This window comes from Ochotona princeps, chromosome 22 (assembly GCF_030435755.1).
Source record: "Ochotona princeps isolate mOchPri1 chromosome 22, mOchPri1.hap1, whole genome shotgun sequence".
Lineage (NCBI taxonomy): Eukaryota > Metazoa > Chordata > Mammalia > Lagomorpha > Ochotonidae > Ochotona > Ochotona princeps.
In genome coordinates this window covers 21,589,164-21,605,794 of record NC_080853.1, presented here as the reverse complement: position 1 = coordinate 21,605,794, position 16,631 = coordinate 21,589,164, and the positions used below count along the sequence as shown (strand labels likewise).

The 16,631-nt window shown below is 43.9% G+C and overlaps 1 protein-coding gene across 2 annotated transcripts in view; it reads right to left on the bottom strand.

The window, feature by feature from the left end:
• PTPRA (protein tyrosine phosphatase receptor type A) overlaps nucleotides 1-16,631 on the bottom strand; it is a 106,946-nt gene that overhangs the window by 48,804 nt on the left and 41,511 nt on the right. For both annotated transcript variants that reach the window (XM_058679882.1, XM_058679883.1), the window contains exon 3: nucleotides 270-348. In XM_058679882.1, the coding sequence (XP_058535865.1) occupies nucleotides 270-348 (79 nt within the window). The remainder of the gene's footprint in view (nucleotides 1-269; nucleotides 349-16,631) is intronic.

The following is a 16,631-nucleotide window of genomic DNA, read 5'->3' as shown; positions in this document are numbered from 1 at the left end:
ATCAGAGTTAATATAGGGTTTTAAACAGAAGCAATTTATTTTACTTGTCAGGAAATCCACATAATTTCTTTATTTAAAATAGTATACAGTAATGTAAAATAACAATGAGCATAAAATACAATTCAAAGGTTTCCAAAAATACATATTTTACTCTCACTTGAGTAAAATCCTACTATTCTTTAAAAAATGTATTAGTCAAATTCTTATCATTAAATTTTGTGAAAACAAAATTCTATTCCCACTACTGGCCTTATGACAGGACAATTTACCTGTGGTAGCATTGTGGGCACTGACATGAATCAGACCACTGCCAAGCAGAACTAGAATGAACCAGGAACCCATGCTGACCTGAAAAATAAACAAACATGCTAGATGAGGTATTATATTAATTTTAAGAAAGATTTATTTATTTGACTGGCAGAGTGACAGAGGGAGGGAGAAATCTTTCATACACTAGGTTCATTCTTCAAGTGACTAAAATGGCTGGGGCTGGGCCAAACTAAGGCCAGGAGCCAGGAGCTCCCTCCTGGCCTCCCACATGGGGAGCAGGAACCCAAGTATGGGAGCCATCTTCTGCTGCTTTCCCAGGTGCATTAGCAGGGTGCTGGAATGAAGCAGAACAGCCTTAGCACCCAGGAGTGCAACTGGTTCTCTGATACAGGAAGCTGGCATTGCAATCTGTGGCTTAACCTGTGGCACTGCAATGCCAGCTCTTGAAGTTCCTATGAACAATTCAAAAAAGTACTTTGGGTAGAATTTTCCCAGGTGTTGCCAAAATGTAGGTACTGAACCAATGCTTTTTTGGGAGGGATCCTGTCACACATTTCCCGGAGTTCAACATTAACAGAATTCTATACAAGTAATAATAGATCTTGAGATTGGTACTTGGTGGTGTAGTAGTTAAAATACCACCAGAACACATCAGGTGATACTGGTATCATGCTCAATTTTCAGTTCCTGATCCCGCATCCCAATGACACAGACTCTGGGAGGCAACAGAGCGGAAGTAGCTGGGTTTCTGCCACAATGAAGGACACCTGGATTGGGTTTCTGGCTCCCAGCTTTAGCCTTGGCCCAGGCCCAGTAGTTAACGGGCATTTGCATGGGAGCTTTCTCTGCCTCTGTACTTCTCAAATAAATCGGTAAATAAATATTAAAAAAAAGTCTATAAGAACATACTCTTAAAGCCATGATTCTCAGCAGTGGCTGTACTTTACAATTACCTGAAAAACTTAACAAAAAATTCATGTGCCAGATTGCATCTCTGGGGAAGAGCCAGGTGGTATTTCTTTTCAAACTCCCCAGCTGATTCTATGTACAGCTTTGCAGCCTTCATAGCAGGAGGTATGGAGAAGGCAGGTTGATGACACTAACACACTACAACTTTTACCCTATACCAAGCTGCATGAGAGGGCACTAGCACAGAGTGTGCCGGTAACAGTGGTTCATTCATCCACTCATATTTCTGTGCCCTAAACTGAGCAGGATACTGAAGAAACAATAGGCAAGCATAAGCTCACAAGCTTAATTTTCATGAGACTCACAATCTAGAAGTAATTCAGTACCAAAGTCTTTCTCCAGAGTAAGCAGGACATGCCTTCCCAAGGGGCACATGAAAATCTCTGGGAAGCAAAGGGTAGGGAGAGAGATACACACAGGTGGCTCATATGTATACCAGCAGTTTGCCATGGGTAGCACAGTAATGCTGAGCAGTGCAATGGGTTTCACAGGTGCCCTTTCTCAGGTGCAGCCTCCTCAGATGGGACCAATTCTGTATTCTGCCTAAGCAGAGATCATTAAACCAAGGACTTTTAGACTTTTATAGTAAGCCTGTGAAAAATATGGATAGTGAACACTGAGCAGAATTGACAGAATCCAACCCAACTCACAACTGACCATAACCCCAAATTGGAAGTGTACACAATTCTCTCCACAAGAGTAAGGAATTGGGGCTGGTGCAACGGCTCAACAGGCAAATCCCCCCACCTGCAAGTGCCAGGATCCCACATGGGCAATGCTTCTTGCACCAGCTGCTACATTTCCCACCCAACTCTTTGCTTATGACTTGGGAAGGCAGTAGAGGATGGCCCAAAGCCTTGGGACCTTGCATCCACATGGGAAACCCAGAAGAGGCTCCTGGCTCCATATTGGCTCAGCTCCAGCCATTGAGGAATGAACCAGCAGACGGAGGATCTTTCATTCTGTCTCTTCTTTTCTGTAAATATGCCTTTTCTCAACAAAAAATAAACACATCTTTAAAAATTAATTTAAAAGTTATTTTTATTTATTTGAATTACAGTGCGAGAGAGAGAAAGAGAAAGAGGAAAAAAAGAGAAAAAGAGAAGAAAAGGGCAAGGAAGGGAGAGGGAGACAGGAGAGAGAGAAACCTCTACTTCCTGGTTCACTCCCCAAATGGCCACAATGGCTGGGACTGGTCTAGCCTGAAGGCAGGAAACCAGAATTCCATTGGAGTCTCCTATGTGAGTGGCAGAGACCCAAGCGAAGGAACCGCCTTCTGTTGCCTTCCCAGGCACGTTATCACAGAGCTAGATGGGTAATGGAGCAGCAGGACTTGAGCTGGTACACAGATATGAGAAGCCAGTGTCGCAACATTGCCAGCCCTTCTTTCTAGATTTTAGAAATACTAAAATAAATACATACTACCAGCTCTTCTTTCTACATTTTAAAATAAGTAGCATGTATTTACAGATAAAAATCAATGAAAGTTAAAAAAGCAGGTTTCATTACACAGCATGAATATAGAAAGTAAACCTCATAGACAAAAACATAATGTGCAAAATGGTATGCACGAAGTGAGAGAATGCAAACAGAAGGCACACACAGTGATGAAAGGTGGAGAGGATTTGCAGGTGTGGAGAAGAGCTCTCACATCCATGTCATCAGCCACAGGTACAGCCAGGAAAACGACAGTGAAGACCCCCTTCTGCTCAGATCAAAAGCCTCAGGCAAACTCATGTGACTTCCTGACAACCCCCTCCCCTGCAACTCATCTGCAACCACACCTGTTCTCACTCCTTTTCTCTGGTCTAAGTCTGTTTCAAAGGTCTCAAGAGTATCCCAGAGCTCCCTGGCAGGAAACAGGGTAGAAATCCTCCTCACTCCTGTAGGACGCCACAAGCAAAACCACTTCTCCCGGCGTCTGCTCTGATGGCTCCTGCTTCTGAAGGCTCTCTGGGACTTCCTGGCAGTGAAAACCACGGCGTGGCTTCAGTTCTCTTCCTCTTTCCAAGGCCTGACATTCCCTGGCTGACTTCACGGATGACACAAGCCACATCTGGATCAGCCAGCCTTTCAGCTCCCTGACTTGCTCATTCACCTCCACCCTACTCAGTCAGGTCACCCACAACAATCAATGGCTGCACTCCAGGTTCTGTCATCGCCTAGAAAAACTATCACAATGAACCCACCCTCTCCCCAACAAACATTCTATCCTTGCAGGTCTTCTGTGATACCAGCTACACCTGTTTTCTAATCTCCTCCAGTTCTCCAGTCCCTTCAACTCCTCTCTAATTTCCTTTGTTCTAATATCTGTGCCCTGTCTTCATTTTTCCCTCTACAAAACCAAGAGACACTGGTATTAACCTAATTATGCTTGCTGGTATGCCAACATAGGAAAAAAACTCCAATCCAGAACTGGCAGCCTTGTTCTTGTATTGCCAAATTCTGCTTAAGAAAATAAAACAAGGGCCCGGCATGGTGGCCTAGCAGCTGAAGTCCTCGCTTTGAATGCACTGGGAGCCCATATGGGCGTAGGTCCTAGCCTCAGCAGCCCCACTTCCCATCCAGCTCCCTGCTTGTGGCCTGGGAAAGCAGTGGAGGACGGCCCAAAGCCTTGGGACCCTGCACCCGCGTGGGAGACCTGGACAAAGTTCCCAGCTTCTGGATTCGGACTGGCGCAGCTCTGGCCATTGCAGTCACTTGAGGAGTGAATCATTGGATGGAAGAGCTTTCTCTCTGTCTCTCCTCCTCTCTGTATATCTGACTTTGCAATAAAAATTAAAAAAAAAAAAAAAAAACAACCACAAATGTTTCTATCACTTTGAGTCACTATTTCTGCCTCAGCGGAACTCTGAATACAATCTCTCTGTATTTCCCTGGTCAGCTTTTGTACCAATTCTGCATAGCAGTGATGTCAAGCCTCTCCACCCCTTCAGCTATCCCCTCATCCCCACACCCTTGGCTGTTGGGCTTGCTCAGACTTCCAAGAAAAGAAAAGCCAATGGACTGTACCATTCTGACAGCCAGTTCCATATCCAGAACTGTCCTCCTTTTGTACAGTTTCTCCCAAGAATCTCTGTCCCTTGGAATCCAGCCCTGTTGATATCCTGCCACCATCCCCAGCTTTAACTGCAGTATTTAAGCACTATTAAAAATTTCTCAGAAAACTTTCTTTGCATGGACATTAATCATCATTCTACTCTGCTTCACAGCCAAATTTCTAGAAAGAGTGTCTCTATGGCAATCTGGTTTCTTCTTCCACCATTCCACTTAAACAGCCATCTCTGCACTAAACCAAGACCTCTTTTAAAATATCTGCAACTTATTCACAAAGATCGATTTCCCTATAGAGTTCTTATAATTTAATAAACAGGAGTAACAATCCAAGAGAAAAAAGACAAACGATATAAAACAGACAATTCACAAGAACAACCAGCTTTCTTAAACATGACAAAAATTGCTCTGCTGAAGTCAAATTAAAGCTATGCTGAGATTCATTTCTCATCTATCAAACTGGTAAAAACTTGAATATTGCATTGTTAAAAGTAAATAAATAGGTACTTTCATACAATCTGTAAATATCTATAGGAGTTATTAAATCACCTGACCTCTCTGTCAAATCTGATTTATTGACGCTTTTATATTTTCCCAAATCCAATTCTCTTATCCATACTGCTCTTTGAATGGAGGATCTTTAAAAAAAGATTGCTATTTGATAGGCAATTTTTACAGAAAGACAAAGAGACAGATCTTCCATTTGCTAGTTCATTCCTCAAATGGCTGCAATAGCTGGAGTTAAGCTGATCTGAAGTCAGCAGCCACGGGCTTCCACTGGGTCTCCCATGTGGGTGTAGTGGCTAAGCCTTTGGCTCATTTTTCACTGCTTTCCCAGGCACATTAGCACGGAGACAGATCAGCGGCAGAGTAGTCAGGACATGAACCAGTGTCTGCAGGGGATGCCGGTACCACAGAGAGAGAATTAGATTGCTATGCCATCACACTGCTCTTCAATGGAGGATTTTAAAAGCTTTGCTTTTTTTTTTTAAAAAGATTCATTTATTTTTATTGCAAAGTCAGATATACAGAGAGGAGGAGAGAGAGAGAGGAAGATCTTCTGTTCAATGATTCAGCCACCCAAATGACTGCAATGGCTGGTGCTGTGCTAATCCAAAGCCAGGAGGCAGGAACTTTGTCCAGGTCTCCCACGCGGGTGCAGGGTCTCAAGGCTTTGAGCCGTCCTCGACTGCTTTCCCAGGCCACAAGCAGGGAGCTGGATGGGAAGTGGGGCTGCTGAGACTAGAACCGGCATCTATATGGGATCCCGGTGCATTCAAAGCGAGGACTTCAGCCGTTAGGCCACCATGCCGGGCCCAAAGGTCTTGTTTTTATGCAGATAGTCAAAAGGCTGGATCTCAGAAAATAGTACTATCAACTTCAGAGGAACATGGGCCAACCAGACTGCCATCTGCACGATGCTGGAATCCTGTGCATACATTCTAATACTGGGGTGATTATTAAAGAGCCACTATGGGGGTTGTTTAAATTCATTAAAAAAAAAATCTCTTTGGCAACTACTGTCAAAGCTAAATGTACGCCTGCTTTGTTATTCAGGTTAATTACATGAGAATAAATTTACCTGAGAGGAACCAAAGACATGTGTAGAAAAAGATTTGTATTAAGAACCTTTATAAGGGTCTAGTATGATAGTCTAGTGGCTAGATCCTTGCCTTGCACACACCGGGATCCTGTATGGGCACCGGTTCGTGTCGCAGATGCTGCAATTTCCATCCAGCTCCCTGTCTGAGGCCTAGGAAACCAGTGGAGCATGGCTCATGGCCTTGGGGCCCGGTACCTGCATGAGGAACCTGGAGGAAGATCTTGCCTCCTGGCTTCTGATGCCCATATGGGATTCCAGCACGTGCAAGGCAAGGACTTTAGCTACTAGGCTAGTGCACCAGGCCCAAACATTCAATTTTTAAAATTACATATTTATTTTATTAGAAAGGTAGATCTATAGACAGAAGGAGATACAGAGAGAAAGATACAGAGATACAGAGAAGTGGACCCAAGCAGGAGTCAAGAGCCTGTTTCAGGACTCCCATGCCAGTGCAGGGTCCCAAGGTTTTAGCTTATCCTTCGCTGTGCTTTCCCAGGCCACAATCAGGGAGCTGAATGAGAAGCAGAGAAGCTGGAACATGACAACCCCAAGTTATTGAATATTTTTTTTTCTAAGCAATTTTTTATTTCTACTGGAAAGGCAGGTCAGACTTAAAAGCGAAGGAGAGATGTAAATATCTTCCATCCACTGGTTCACTCCCCAAATGTCTGCAATAGCCAGAGTTGAGCTGAGCCAAAGGCAGGAACCTCTTCCAGGTCTCACACAGGTGCAGGGTCCCAAGGTTTTGGGCAATCTTCTACTGCATTTCCAAGCCACATGGCAGGGAGCTGGATGGGAAGTGGAGCAACCGGGATATGAACTGGCACCCATATGGGATCCCAGCAGTTGCAAGGTGAGGATTTATCCACTACATTACCACACTGGTCCCCAAGTTATTGAATATTATACTCAAGTATTTTTGACTTATTGGTTATCTTTTTTAAGATTAATTTTTTTATTGGAAAGTTAGATTTACAGAAAGGAGATAAAAGAGAAAGATCTTCCATCTGCTGGTTTGCTTCCCAAGTGCCTGCAATAGCCAGAGCTAAACCAATCTGATTCCAGGAGCAAGAGCCTCCTCTGGGTCTTCCATGTGGGTGCAGGGTCCCAAAGCTTTGGGGCTGTCCTTGACTGCTTTCGCAGGCCACAAGCAGGGACCAGGATGGGAAGTGGGGCAGCCGGGATATGAACCAGTGCCTATATGGGATCCTAGCTCATGCAAGGCAAATACTTTGGCCACTAGGCTATTGCACCAGGTTCTAAGTTATTGAATTTTATATTGCAGTATTTTCTTTACTTATTAAAGGATCTATTTTTCTCAAAGTATTGCCCTTTGTCTTACACAATCCCATTTTATGTCACCACTGTGAAAGGAATCTTGTAACGTGATTTTAAAAATAATTAAAAAAAAAGACGTATTTACTTGAAATACAGAGTGAGTAAGAGAGAGGAACAGAAGAAGAGTGTCCCCCATCTATCTGTTCACTCTGCAGATGGCTGCTAAGGCTGGAACTGGACCCAACGGAAGCCAGGAGCCAGGAGTCTTTCCTAGGCTCCTGCATGTGGGCAGGGGCCCGAGTACTTGGGCCATCCTCTACAAGGCCATAAGTACTCAGATGGATTGTAAGTGGAGCAGCCAGGACTAGAACTCATGCCTATATGGGATGCTGACCCTGCAATGGAGGCTCAATCTATGTTATGATGCTGCTATCATGCCTCAAAGTCACTTCTTAGAACATTATTTGTTTTTTTTTTTAAAGATTTATTCATTTTTATTACAGCCAGATATACACAGAGAGGAGAGACAGAGAGGAAGATCTTCCGTCCGATGATTCACTCCCCAAGTGAGCCGCGACGGGCCGGTGCGCGCCGATCCGAAGCCGGGAACCTGGAACCTCTTCCGGGTCTCCCACGCGGGTGCAGGGTCCCAATGCATTGGGCCGTCCTCTCCTGCTTTCCCAGGCCACAAGCAGGGAGCTGGATGGGAAGTGGAGCTGCCGGGATTAGAACTGGCGGCCATATGGGATCCCGGGGCTTTCAAGGCGAGGACTTTAGCTGCTAGGCCACGCCGCCGGGCCCAAACATTATTTGTTATGAAAAAAAGTCACTGTTTCTCCTCTTCCATAATTATATGCAAGGTACATTAAAAGCAGGCATACTTATTAAAATAAGTGAACAAACAAACAAACTCCCAGGAAAACATGTCTCATTTCCCACTGTTAGTCCCATTTCACAAGGGAGTACTAAACACTTCCTTCTATATTTTTTAGAATTTCCTGTACTACACCAGCATGCCACACAAAAAAAGCGATAAGCAGGATATTATAGATGCTGTCTGTAGCCTGTATTTCTGCTAACATTTTCCGTAGCCGCATATTCAGCTGTATCACAGTTATTTAAGTCTTGTTTGCCTTTGTTAAGAGCTGATTACGTATTGTTTCCTTCCCTATTCTATACATCATTTTCCATTAGGCAACAGTGGCCTGAAAGTAAAGAGAGAATTATATATTCCGGGAAAGCCAAAAGAATGGCAAAAAATTCAAGTTCATAATCGTTTATTTTTCGAAACGCCCATGTGAATCATAACGTTTCGTTGACGGAGCGTAGTGAGCAGCAGAGCAGGGAGGCTTTGGGCGATGAGTCATGGAGTAGGGCAGCTCCCGGACAGACGGGACACAGTGGGGGCGCATTTTGTTCTCTCCTGCTCCACCACACCCAGACAGCGGGCCAATATATAATCTTTATTTCATTACAAAAGCATCTCTTATTTTTTTTAAAGCCATTCCTTTCACATTTTAATGAGTGCTCAGAGAACAGAGTTTATCATTTAAATGACAAAAACCAAGATGTCATTAGCAATACTTAAAAAGCCCTGCAAGCAAGGTTCCTGATAGAGAAGGCTTGAGGACATTCCCTAAATGTTCTTAGAGTCAAAATCAGACTAGCAGATTCAAGGGACACAGGAGAAGGGACACAAACGGACAACATCCACTGCTGGCTGTCTGGTTAGTCACATTCGCCCTCTCATCTCAAATCCTCACCAACCACATGCCACTGACAGTGGTGTTAGTATATGCCTCCTAGCAAGCATCACTTGGGTGGAGCAGGGTAAAGTGGTAAGGTCCTCTCTGACAGAGTTGGCAGTGAAGGACACAGCATTAGGGACCAGCAACACCTCAGTTGTGTGCACCACCCAAAGTGCACCACATTCTATGCTGACTCAACATGACTGAAAATTTGGCACACTCACTCATTGTCATGCATCTAAACTTCACTGACACCATGACACCTTTCTGGGAGCCACCATGAGCACTGCAGCCCTACTTCAAACCCTGCCTCCTTTACACATCCATCAGGTCCTGTCCTGAACCACACCCCCTACCCTATAAAAAGAACGACCTTAGCCTGGGTACGGGCAATTCTTCTTGAGGTGGCCCGCACTCATGTGTAAGTAGACACCATTCCTTTCACTTAATCCCATTTTCTGCTCATCTGTGTCTCCTGACATATGGGAAGACAGGAAGCCTGCACTAAGTCCAGCTGGAGGTCTGAGTCTGTCTAGTCATGACTCCTTGTACCCACAACATAACATCTCTACAGGAACCTTGGCTGTCAATGAAAAATCGATTACACCTGTTCACATGCATTTCAGAGTTAAGTTATCTGCAATATGTATACTGCGCCCAAGTTAAAGGAACTGTTCACAGGTACACACATACCTGCTAAAAGCTCTCTTGGCTTCTGGTCCAAGAGTAACATTACCTGCTCAGACACAGGCAGCTGCTGTCAAGGGACTGTGAGGCTCTAAGAGTCCCACGCCCTCTCCCTTCAGGGCAAGGAGAGGAAGGAGGCGGAGAACTGCCTCCTAAGGAGACCAGGCCCATTCCTCTGCTAGGGGTAAACAGGTCAGTACATCCTAACCAAGGAGCCGGAAAGTAAAGGATAGTATGAAGTTCCAGGAAGGTATTTTTTCCTTCCTGTAATCTGGAATTTTGGGAATGACAATTAGGGCCCCAGCAGCCATTCTGGATACCAGATAACCTTGAAGATAGCAGAACAGAGGCTAGAGACTAGGTTGCTGATGACACTGCCAAACTGAGTCCTGTTTATCTTCATTTTCTGCATATTTGAGGAAACAACCTACTTCATTTTCTAATAAACACAACCAATCTCAATCCTGATACAGATGCTCACAAGGAGTAAGATCAACTCACATTATGACATGTGCTAGTTTAGGAAGGGAATTGATGAGGGTGCTCTGGTCACATTTACTCAAGAGAGAGCTAAAGGATCTACATTATGAAGCACGACTAGCTTACACCACCAGCACGACTAGCTTACACATTCTCTAGTTTCCAGATTTGGACTGTGACAGCTTCCACTAAGGTATCCAACTCCAAGTTAATCTCACTTTTGTTATTACTGGTACAACATGACCAAGATGCAGGCTTCAGTTACCGCAATACTTGTGCACCTTCTTACAGTGAAATCTCAACAGCAGCTATTCAAAGTAGGTATTCTCGTTTTGCAGATAAAAAGCTGGGTGATAGTTACATAGCTGGTAAATTGCGCAGCTGGAATTCAAATTCAGGACTATCAGACTTATCATTATTTGATCCTTTAAACTTTGCAGGGAGGTCTGGCTCGCTGACCATATAAGGCCACAATCATCTGATCTAGTATTGCCAGAGCAACCACAGGTAGAATTCAACATTCAATAAATGTCTAGCAGGGTGAGTTGATAACCATGGCCTGCAAATGATGTTATAAATACCCAGATGGCCCTGGGTAGAACAGATTCTCCACTCCTGTTTTAAAGGTCTAGAGATTAATGAAGAAAAAGCTTAGCCTCCATGGTGCAAACTAAAACTAACTGTTAACAGCTTCCATTTTACAGATTTCTAACTAAAGGAAAAATGTTTTTAAAAAAATATGTATGGGGCTCGGTGGCGTGGCCTGGTGGCTAAGGTCCTAGCCTTGATCCCATGTGGCCGCTGGTTCTAATCCCGGCAGCTCCACTTCCTCTCTGTCTCTCCTCCTCTCAGTATATCTGACTTTGTAATAAAAATATAATAAATCTTTCAAAAAAAAAAAAGAAAAAGAAAAAAGAAAAGAACTTAGTCATCGGTGTGTCATGTTGAAGATTCCTTTAAAAAAAAAAAAGAATAAAAACATATGTATGTGCTCAGGTTAATCAAGCACTGATGTTCAGATAGTTCCCACGAGTACCCATCTTGATTTTCAATAAATTCACTTCTTTGGCAGAGACAAAGCTTTCCAGAACTTTCCCAAAATTCCAGAAAAATGTATGTTCACAGCCTTACTGAGCCTGTCTCCTAGGAGTGTGCAAAACCCAGGACAAGTTGCACATGTTCAGCCCTATCTTAGGCTTGCTCCTCCAGATGTTCAGGCTTCCTGACCTAGGGAAAAGGCATCAGGTCAGCTAACTGTTCACACAATCAGCATTACTTGTATATTACTAGTACTCGGAACAAAAACTTTCTGCAACTACAGCGTTTGGTTGTTTGCTATGTGCCAGGCTCCTCCTAAAAGACATTATATAACCCTGAGCCCATTTAATCTTCATCAGAATCTTATAAAAATACTGTTTTTCCATTCTAGAGATGAAGAAACACATTACCCAGGTTAAAATGGAATTTGCTCAAGGCCATATGTCTAATACGTAACTACTGGTATTCAGACTCAGGGCTTTCAAATTTCCAAAGCTCATCAAGGAGTTCAGCAGGCAGTAGTGAGCTACAAATGAACTATTCAATCAGGTCCTGAATCACCATTTGCCATAAGAAACATGATCCAATGAATGTTAGTGTGAGTTAGCCAAAGGGTGACAAGGAATTTCCAGGGGAGGTGATGTTTGAGCCCAACTTGGAAGGATAAAGAATAGTTAAAGCAAGTGGACTTGCTTGTAGAAGTTTGGACTCAGGAACCACAAATAGCTCAACATCAAGCAAGAATTGAATAAGCATCTACACATTCAATATGAAAAGGCAGGTGTGAAAGAATGGGACCAGTGACAACACAGGAAGGATGAATACAAGATGGCTTACCAAAACACTTTGGGGGCCCGGCGGCGTGGCCTAGCGGCTAAAGTCCTCGCCTTGAAAGCCCCGGGATCCCATATGGGCGCCGGTTCTAATCCCGGCAGCTCCACTTCCCATCCAGCTCCCTGCTTGTGGCCTGGGAAAACAGTTGAGGACGACCCAATGCATTGGGACACTGCACCCACATGGGAGACCCGGAAGAGGTTCCAGGTTCCCGGCATCGGATCGGTGCGCATCGGCCCGTTGCGGCTCACTTGGGGAGTGAATCATCGGATGGAAGATCTTCCTCTCTGTCTCTCCTCCTCTGTGTATATCTGGCTTTAATAAAATAAAATAAATCTTTAAAAAAAAAAAACACTTTGGGATTTTAGAAGCACTAACTACTAGGTAGATCAGCTGCTGGGTTTGAGATAAAGACGGTGACTTAAGCCTCAAAAGGAGCCTAGTACTTACAGCAGAGCAGGGATACACAGAGGAGATGGAGAAGAAAGTTCACAGGATGAGAACAAATGACTTAAGGAGAAGCAAGAGGTGAGGAAGGCCTGGGTGTCTGACATTAGTGAACAACAAGGCTAACAGCTCAGGGGTGACTAGTCTGGAGCACCTGCTGCAATGCCTACTGATTCAGCTCTGCTCGTGGAGAATGCAAAACACCACAGTAATGCTGTACCTGGGGGGCAGGGGCAGAACGGCAGACAGCCAATGACAGAGCAGCTGCCAAGGGAGTCAGGCAGAAGGCCAAGAAGCCAAGAGGACAGCTGTAGGAGACAAAAGCGGCCCTGAGCAGGCCAGGCAGGAGACATCTGACGAGCACAGGAGACAGAAATAGGTGGGTGCTGGTGAGTGGAAAAGGAGCAATCCATAGAAGGGCTGCAAGCGAGGAAGCTCCTGAAGGCCCAGACATTAGCTTTCCAGGGATGTCTTCCTTTGAGAAAGGCAGGGCAATATAGGAAAAGTCCAAAACAAAGAGACCAGGACCCCTATGCTGGTAGGCTCAGTGGCTTTGAAGAACAGCTCACTTCCATGAATGAACAGCTAAGGATTAGGTTCCTGCTTATGCGAGACCTAAATTAAGTTGCAGGCTCCCAGATCAGTCCAGTCCTAGCCACTGTGGGAATTTCAGAAGCTAACCAACAGATGAAAGTTCTCTTGCTCTTATTATCTCAAATAAATTCATATATAAGAAGACAAAAAAAATTTGGAATCCTGTGTATTGCTGGTGGGAATGTGAAATGGTATAGCTGTTATGGAAACCAGTATAGCAATTCCTTAAAACCTTAAATACAGAATTAGTATCTGACTCAAAATTCTACTTTTGTAAATATACTCGGGGACCAGTGCCGTGTCCTAGTGGCTTAAGTTCTCGCCTTGAATGCACCAGGATCCCAAAAGGGCGCTGTTTCTAATCCTGGCAGCCCCACTTCCCATCCAGCTCTTTGCTTGTGGCCTGGGAAAGCAGTTGAGGACGGCCCAAAGCCTTGAGGACGGCACCTGTGTGGGAGACCTGGAAGAAGTTCCTGGTTCCTGGCTTGGGGAGTCAATCATCAGATGGAAGATCTTCCTCTCTGTCTCTCCTCCTCTCTATACATCTGACTTTGCAATAAAAAGAAAATATATCTTAAAAAAAAAAAAGGAAAGAAAAGAAATATACTCAAAGAACTGAAAGCAGGACTTGAACAAATATTCATATCCCAAGGTTAAGAATGGTATTAGTTACAACAACCATTTTTCAATATATTTTTACCAAATGACCAGCCACTCTGTGTAAATACTCATAAGAACAGGAAATGTATTAAATATAAAAACTTACAGATTTAGGTTTGCAGAAGCCTTATTTGTAATATCCCAAAACTAGAAGCGACCAAATATACATCAATGAATGAATAAACAGATAAATCAATTTCAGTTTACCCATATAATAGAATACTACTCTGGGAATGAATTGTTATGGCCAACAACAGGAATGTATCTCAACATAATTATGCTAAGTTAGAGAAGCAAGAGACTATTTGTAGGTTTTTGCTTCCTTTTTGCTTTTTAAAAACTTTCGTTTCCTTTCTTTGGTTTTGTTTTGTTTAAAACATGGGTTTTGGTCTAAGTGTTTGGCTTAGGCATTAGTTAATAGGCCTGTATCCCATACTGGTGTGCTGAACTGAGTACCTGCTTCCGGCTCTGGATCCCAGCTGCCAGCTAGTGCACATCCAGGCAGCAGCTGGCAGCTTAAGTGGCTGGGTCTCTGCCACCCACATGGAAGATCTGGACTGTGTTCTTAGTTTTCCTGCTTCAGCTGGCCTGATCTGGCCTTGTGGGCATTTGGGAGTGAGCTGCTGGATGGTAGTGTGCACTTTCTCTTTCAAATTAATAATTTTTTTTTCAAGATCATTTGTGTTCAAAAGGCAAGATGAGAGAGATAGACTGACCAACGTATTGGCTGGCTCATTCCCCAAATGACTGCAATGGCCAGAACTGGTTTAGGTTGAAACCAGAAGCCAGAATTCCATCCAGCTCTCCCAGAGGTGGCAGGGAGCTGCATCTGAGGTATAGTAGCTGAAGCTAGAATGGGTACTCATATGGGATGCTAACATAGACTTTATCATTAATTATCTATAGTGAGGTTAACAGTTTAGAAGGTGGTTGCTACTGGAAAGACATTCACTCACAGTTTCCAAGAGGAAGGTGGGTGGCATGCCACGCAGAAACCAGATGAGAAGACACCAGGATTGGTAACAAGGCAGAGGAAACAGAGCAAAAACATGGATAGAGGGTATAAATGTGGTTTCAAGAGCAGGAATGATGAGGTAGGGTAAGCAAATCCAGAACTGTCTGGTTTAAACAAATGCAGTGGGTTCAGGAGCATAGCACTATCCCTATTTGCATGGTAGTTGGTCTGAAGGTAAACATGGCAGGTGGAGCAGATGGCAGTGGTCCAGGATGTGAAAGGTCCCTGAGAGTCTGATCAGGGAGATAGTTGGGAAATGAGCTATGGATTGGGTGGTCTGCATTTGAAAGGCCCCTGGTAAATGAGTTACCTTTTAGGAACTGGTTAGCCCTGTCAAAGCATCAAAAACATGTTTAATACTGCAAGATTCCCCTTGTATAAAGCTCTAGAAAATGCAGATCTAACCTGTAAGAAAACAGATCAGTGATTGGGGATGGAGGAGTAGGCAAAGCAAACAGAGATTACCAAGGGGCACAAAACTGAAGAATGATGGATGGTGCTAATTTCACTTCTATACACACAGCAAATAGTAGATTTTATACTTTGAATACGTAAAACTTCAACAACTGCAGACAAGCAAACGTGAAAACTTCAGATAAATTTCCAGCAAAAGAGAACTTAAAATTAACTCAGGAGGCATTAAAAAATAAAAAGCAAGCAAACAACAAAAGATCCCCTTGAAAGTCGTGTTAATCAGAAATTAACATCTACAGGCCTGGTGCAACTGGCAGAGTAGACTAAGATTCTGCCTTTGGCACCAACATCCCACCCATGTGGTTGCCGGTTTGTATCCCAGCTGCTCTGCTTCCAATCCAGCTCCCTGCTTATGACCTATGATGGTAGGAGAGGATGGCTCAGGTCCTTGGGCCCCTGCAACCTCATCGGAGTTCTGCAGGAAGTTCTTGGCTCCTGGCTTTGGATCAACTCAGATGTAGTCATTGTGGTCACTTGGGGAATGAACCAGTACATGGGCTGTCTCTCGCTCAGTCTCTCCTCTCTAATTCCACCTTTCAAACAAAAATAAAATCTGGGAAAAAAAAAATAGGACCTCCCCACCCCCCATATGGCAGCCTAGTAGCTAAAGTCCTCACTTAAATGAAAAGCTGTATTGTCAAATTACAGAACTGAGCACTGAGGGAAAGGAAGGCAGACAGCAAACAAGATAAAACAAAGGATTTAAGTGGCTAACCCCAGGATGGTGTCAGAGAACAAGTCATACAGAGAACAAGTCATACCTGGCAGGCCACCTGAAAAACCCTAAGAGACTAATTTGTTTAGAATTGTTTGGAACCCCATACAGCTGATGGGCTGCAATCCTTGAAAAAAAAAAAAAAAACAATGAACACAGCTACCCCAGAGAGTTTCAGATGCCCTGAGATGGAAGGATATCAGTGGGACCCATTTTCCTAAGGAGTAAAACAGAAAACCTTTACAACCCACTCCCCTTCCCCCCTCCTCCCCGCCCTCCCTAGCCAATTAAGTACAACCCATGCAGCTTGTCCTTCCAAAACTTCAGGCTTTATTCCTCTAGTCCTACAGTCAAAACGGGAAAAAACTATTTCAGTGTCCACTAACTTGCTTTAAAAAGAGGACCTGTCTTATTTGAAGCATTCTTTGACCTCCCATCCAAGGAGAAATGGCAAAAATTATCTACAAATTTCATGTACAATTATTTTTTAATATAAACATGCCTTAAACATTGGCCTAATAATTTGGCAAAAACCAGGCTGCAAGTCACTATATCTATTCTATACTGGCAGAAACTGACTTGTACGGCTTGGACACTAACCAATGCTGAGAGCTCTTCTCTGGAAGGAGCTCTGTTCATGGATCCAGTGTTTGCAGATTATTGCTGAGCTAAACATAGTCCAGTGTGTACTCTACGAAAGCATCCATGAACCAGGCTGGGGGGAGGGCAGGCAGCTTAACTCTTTCACAATGCCTGTGGAGAATC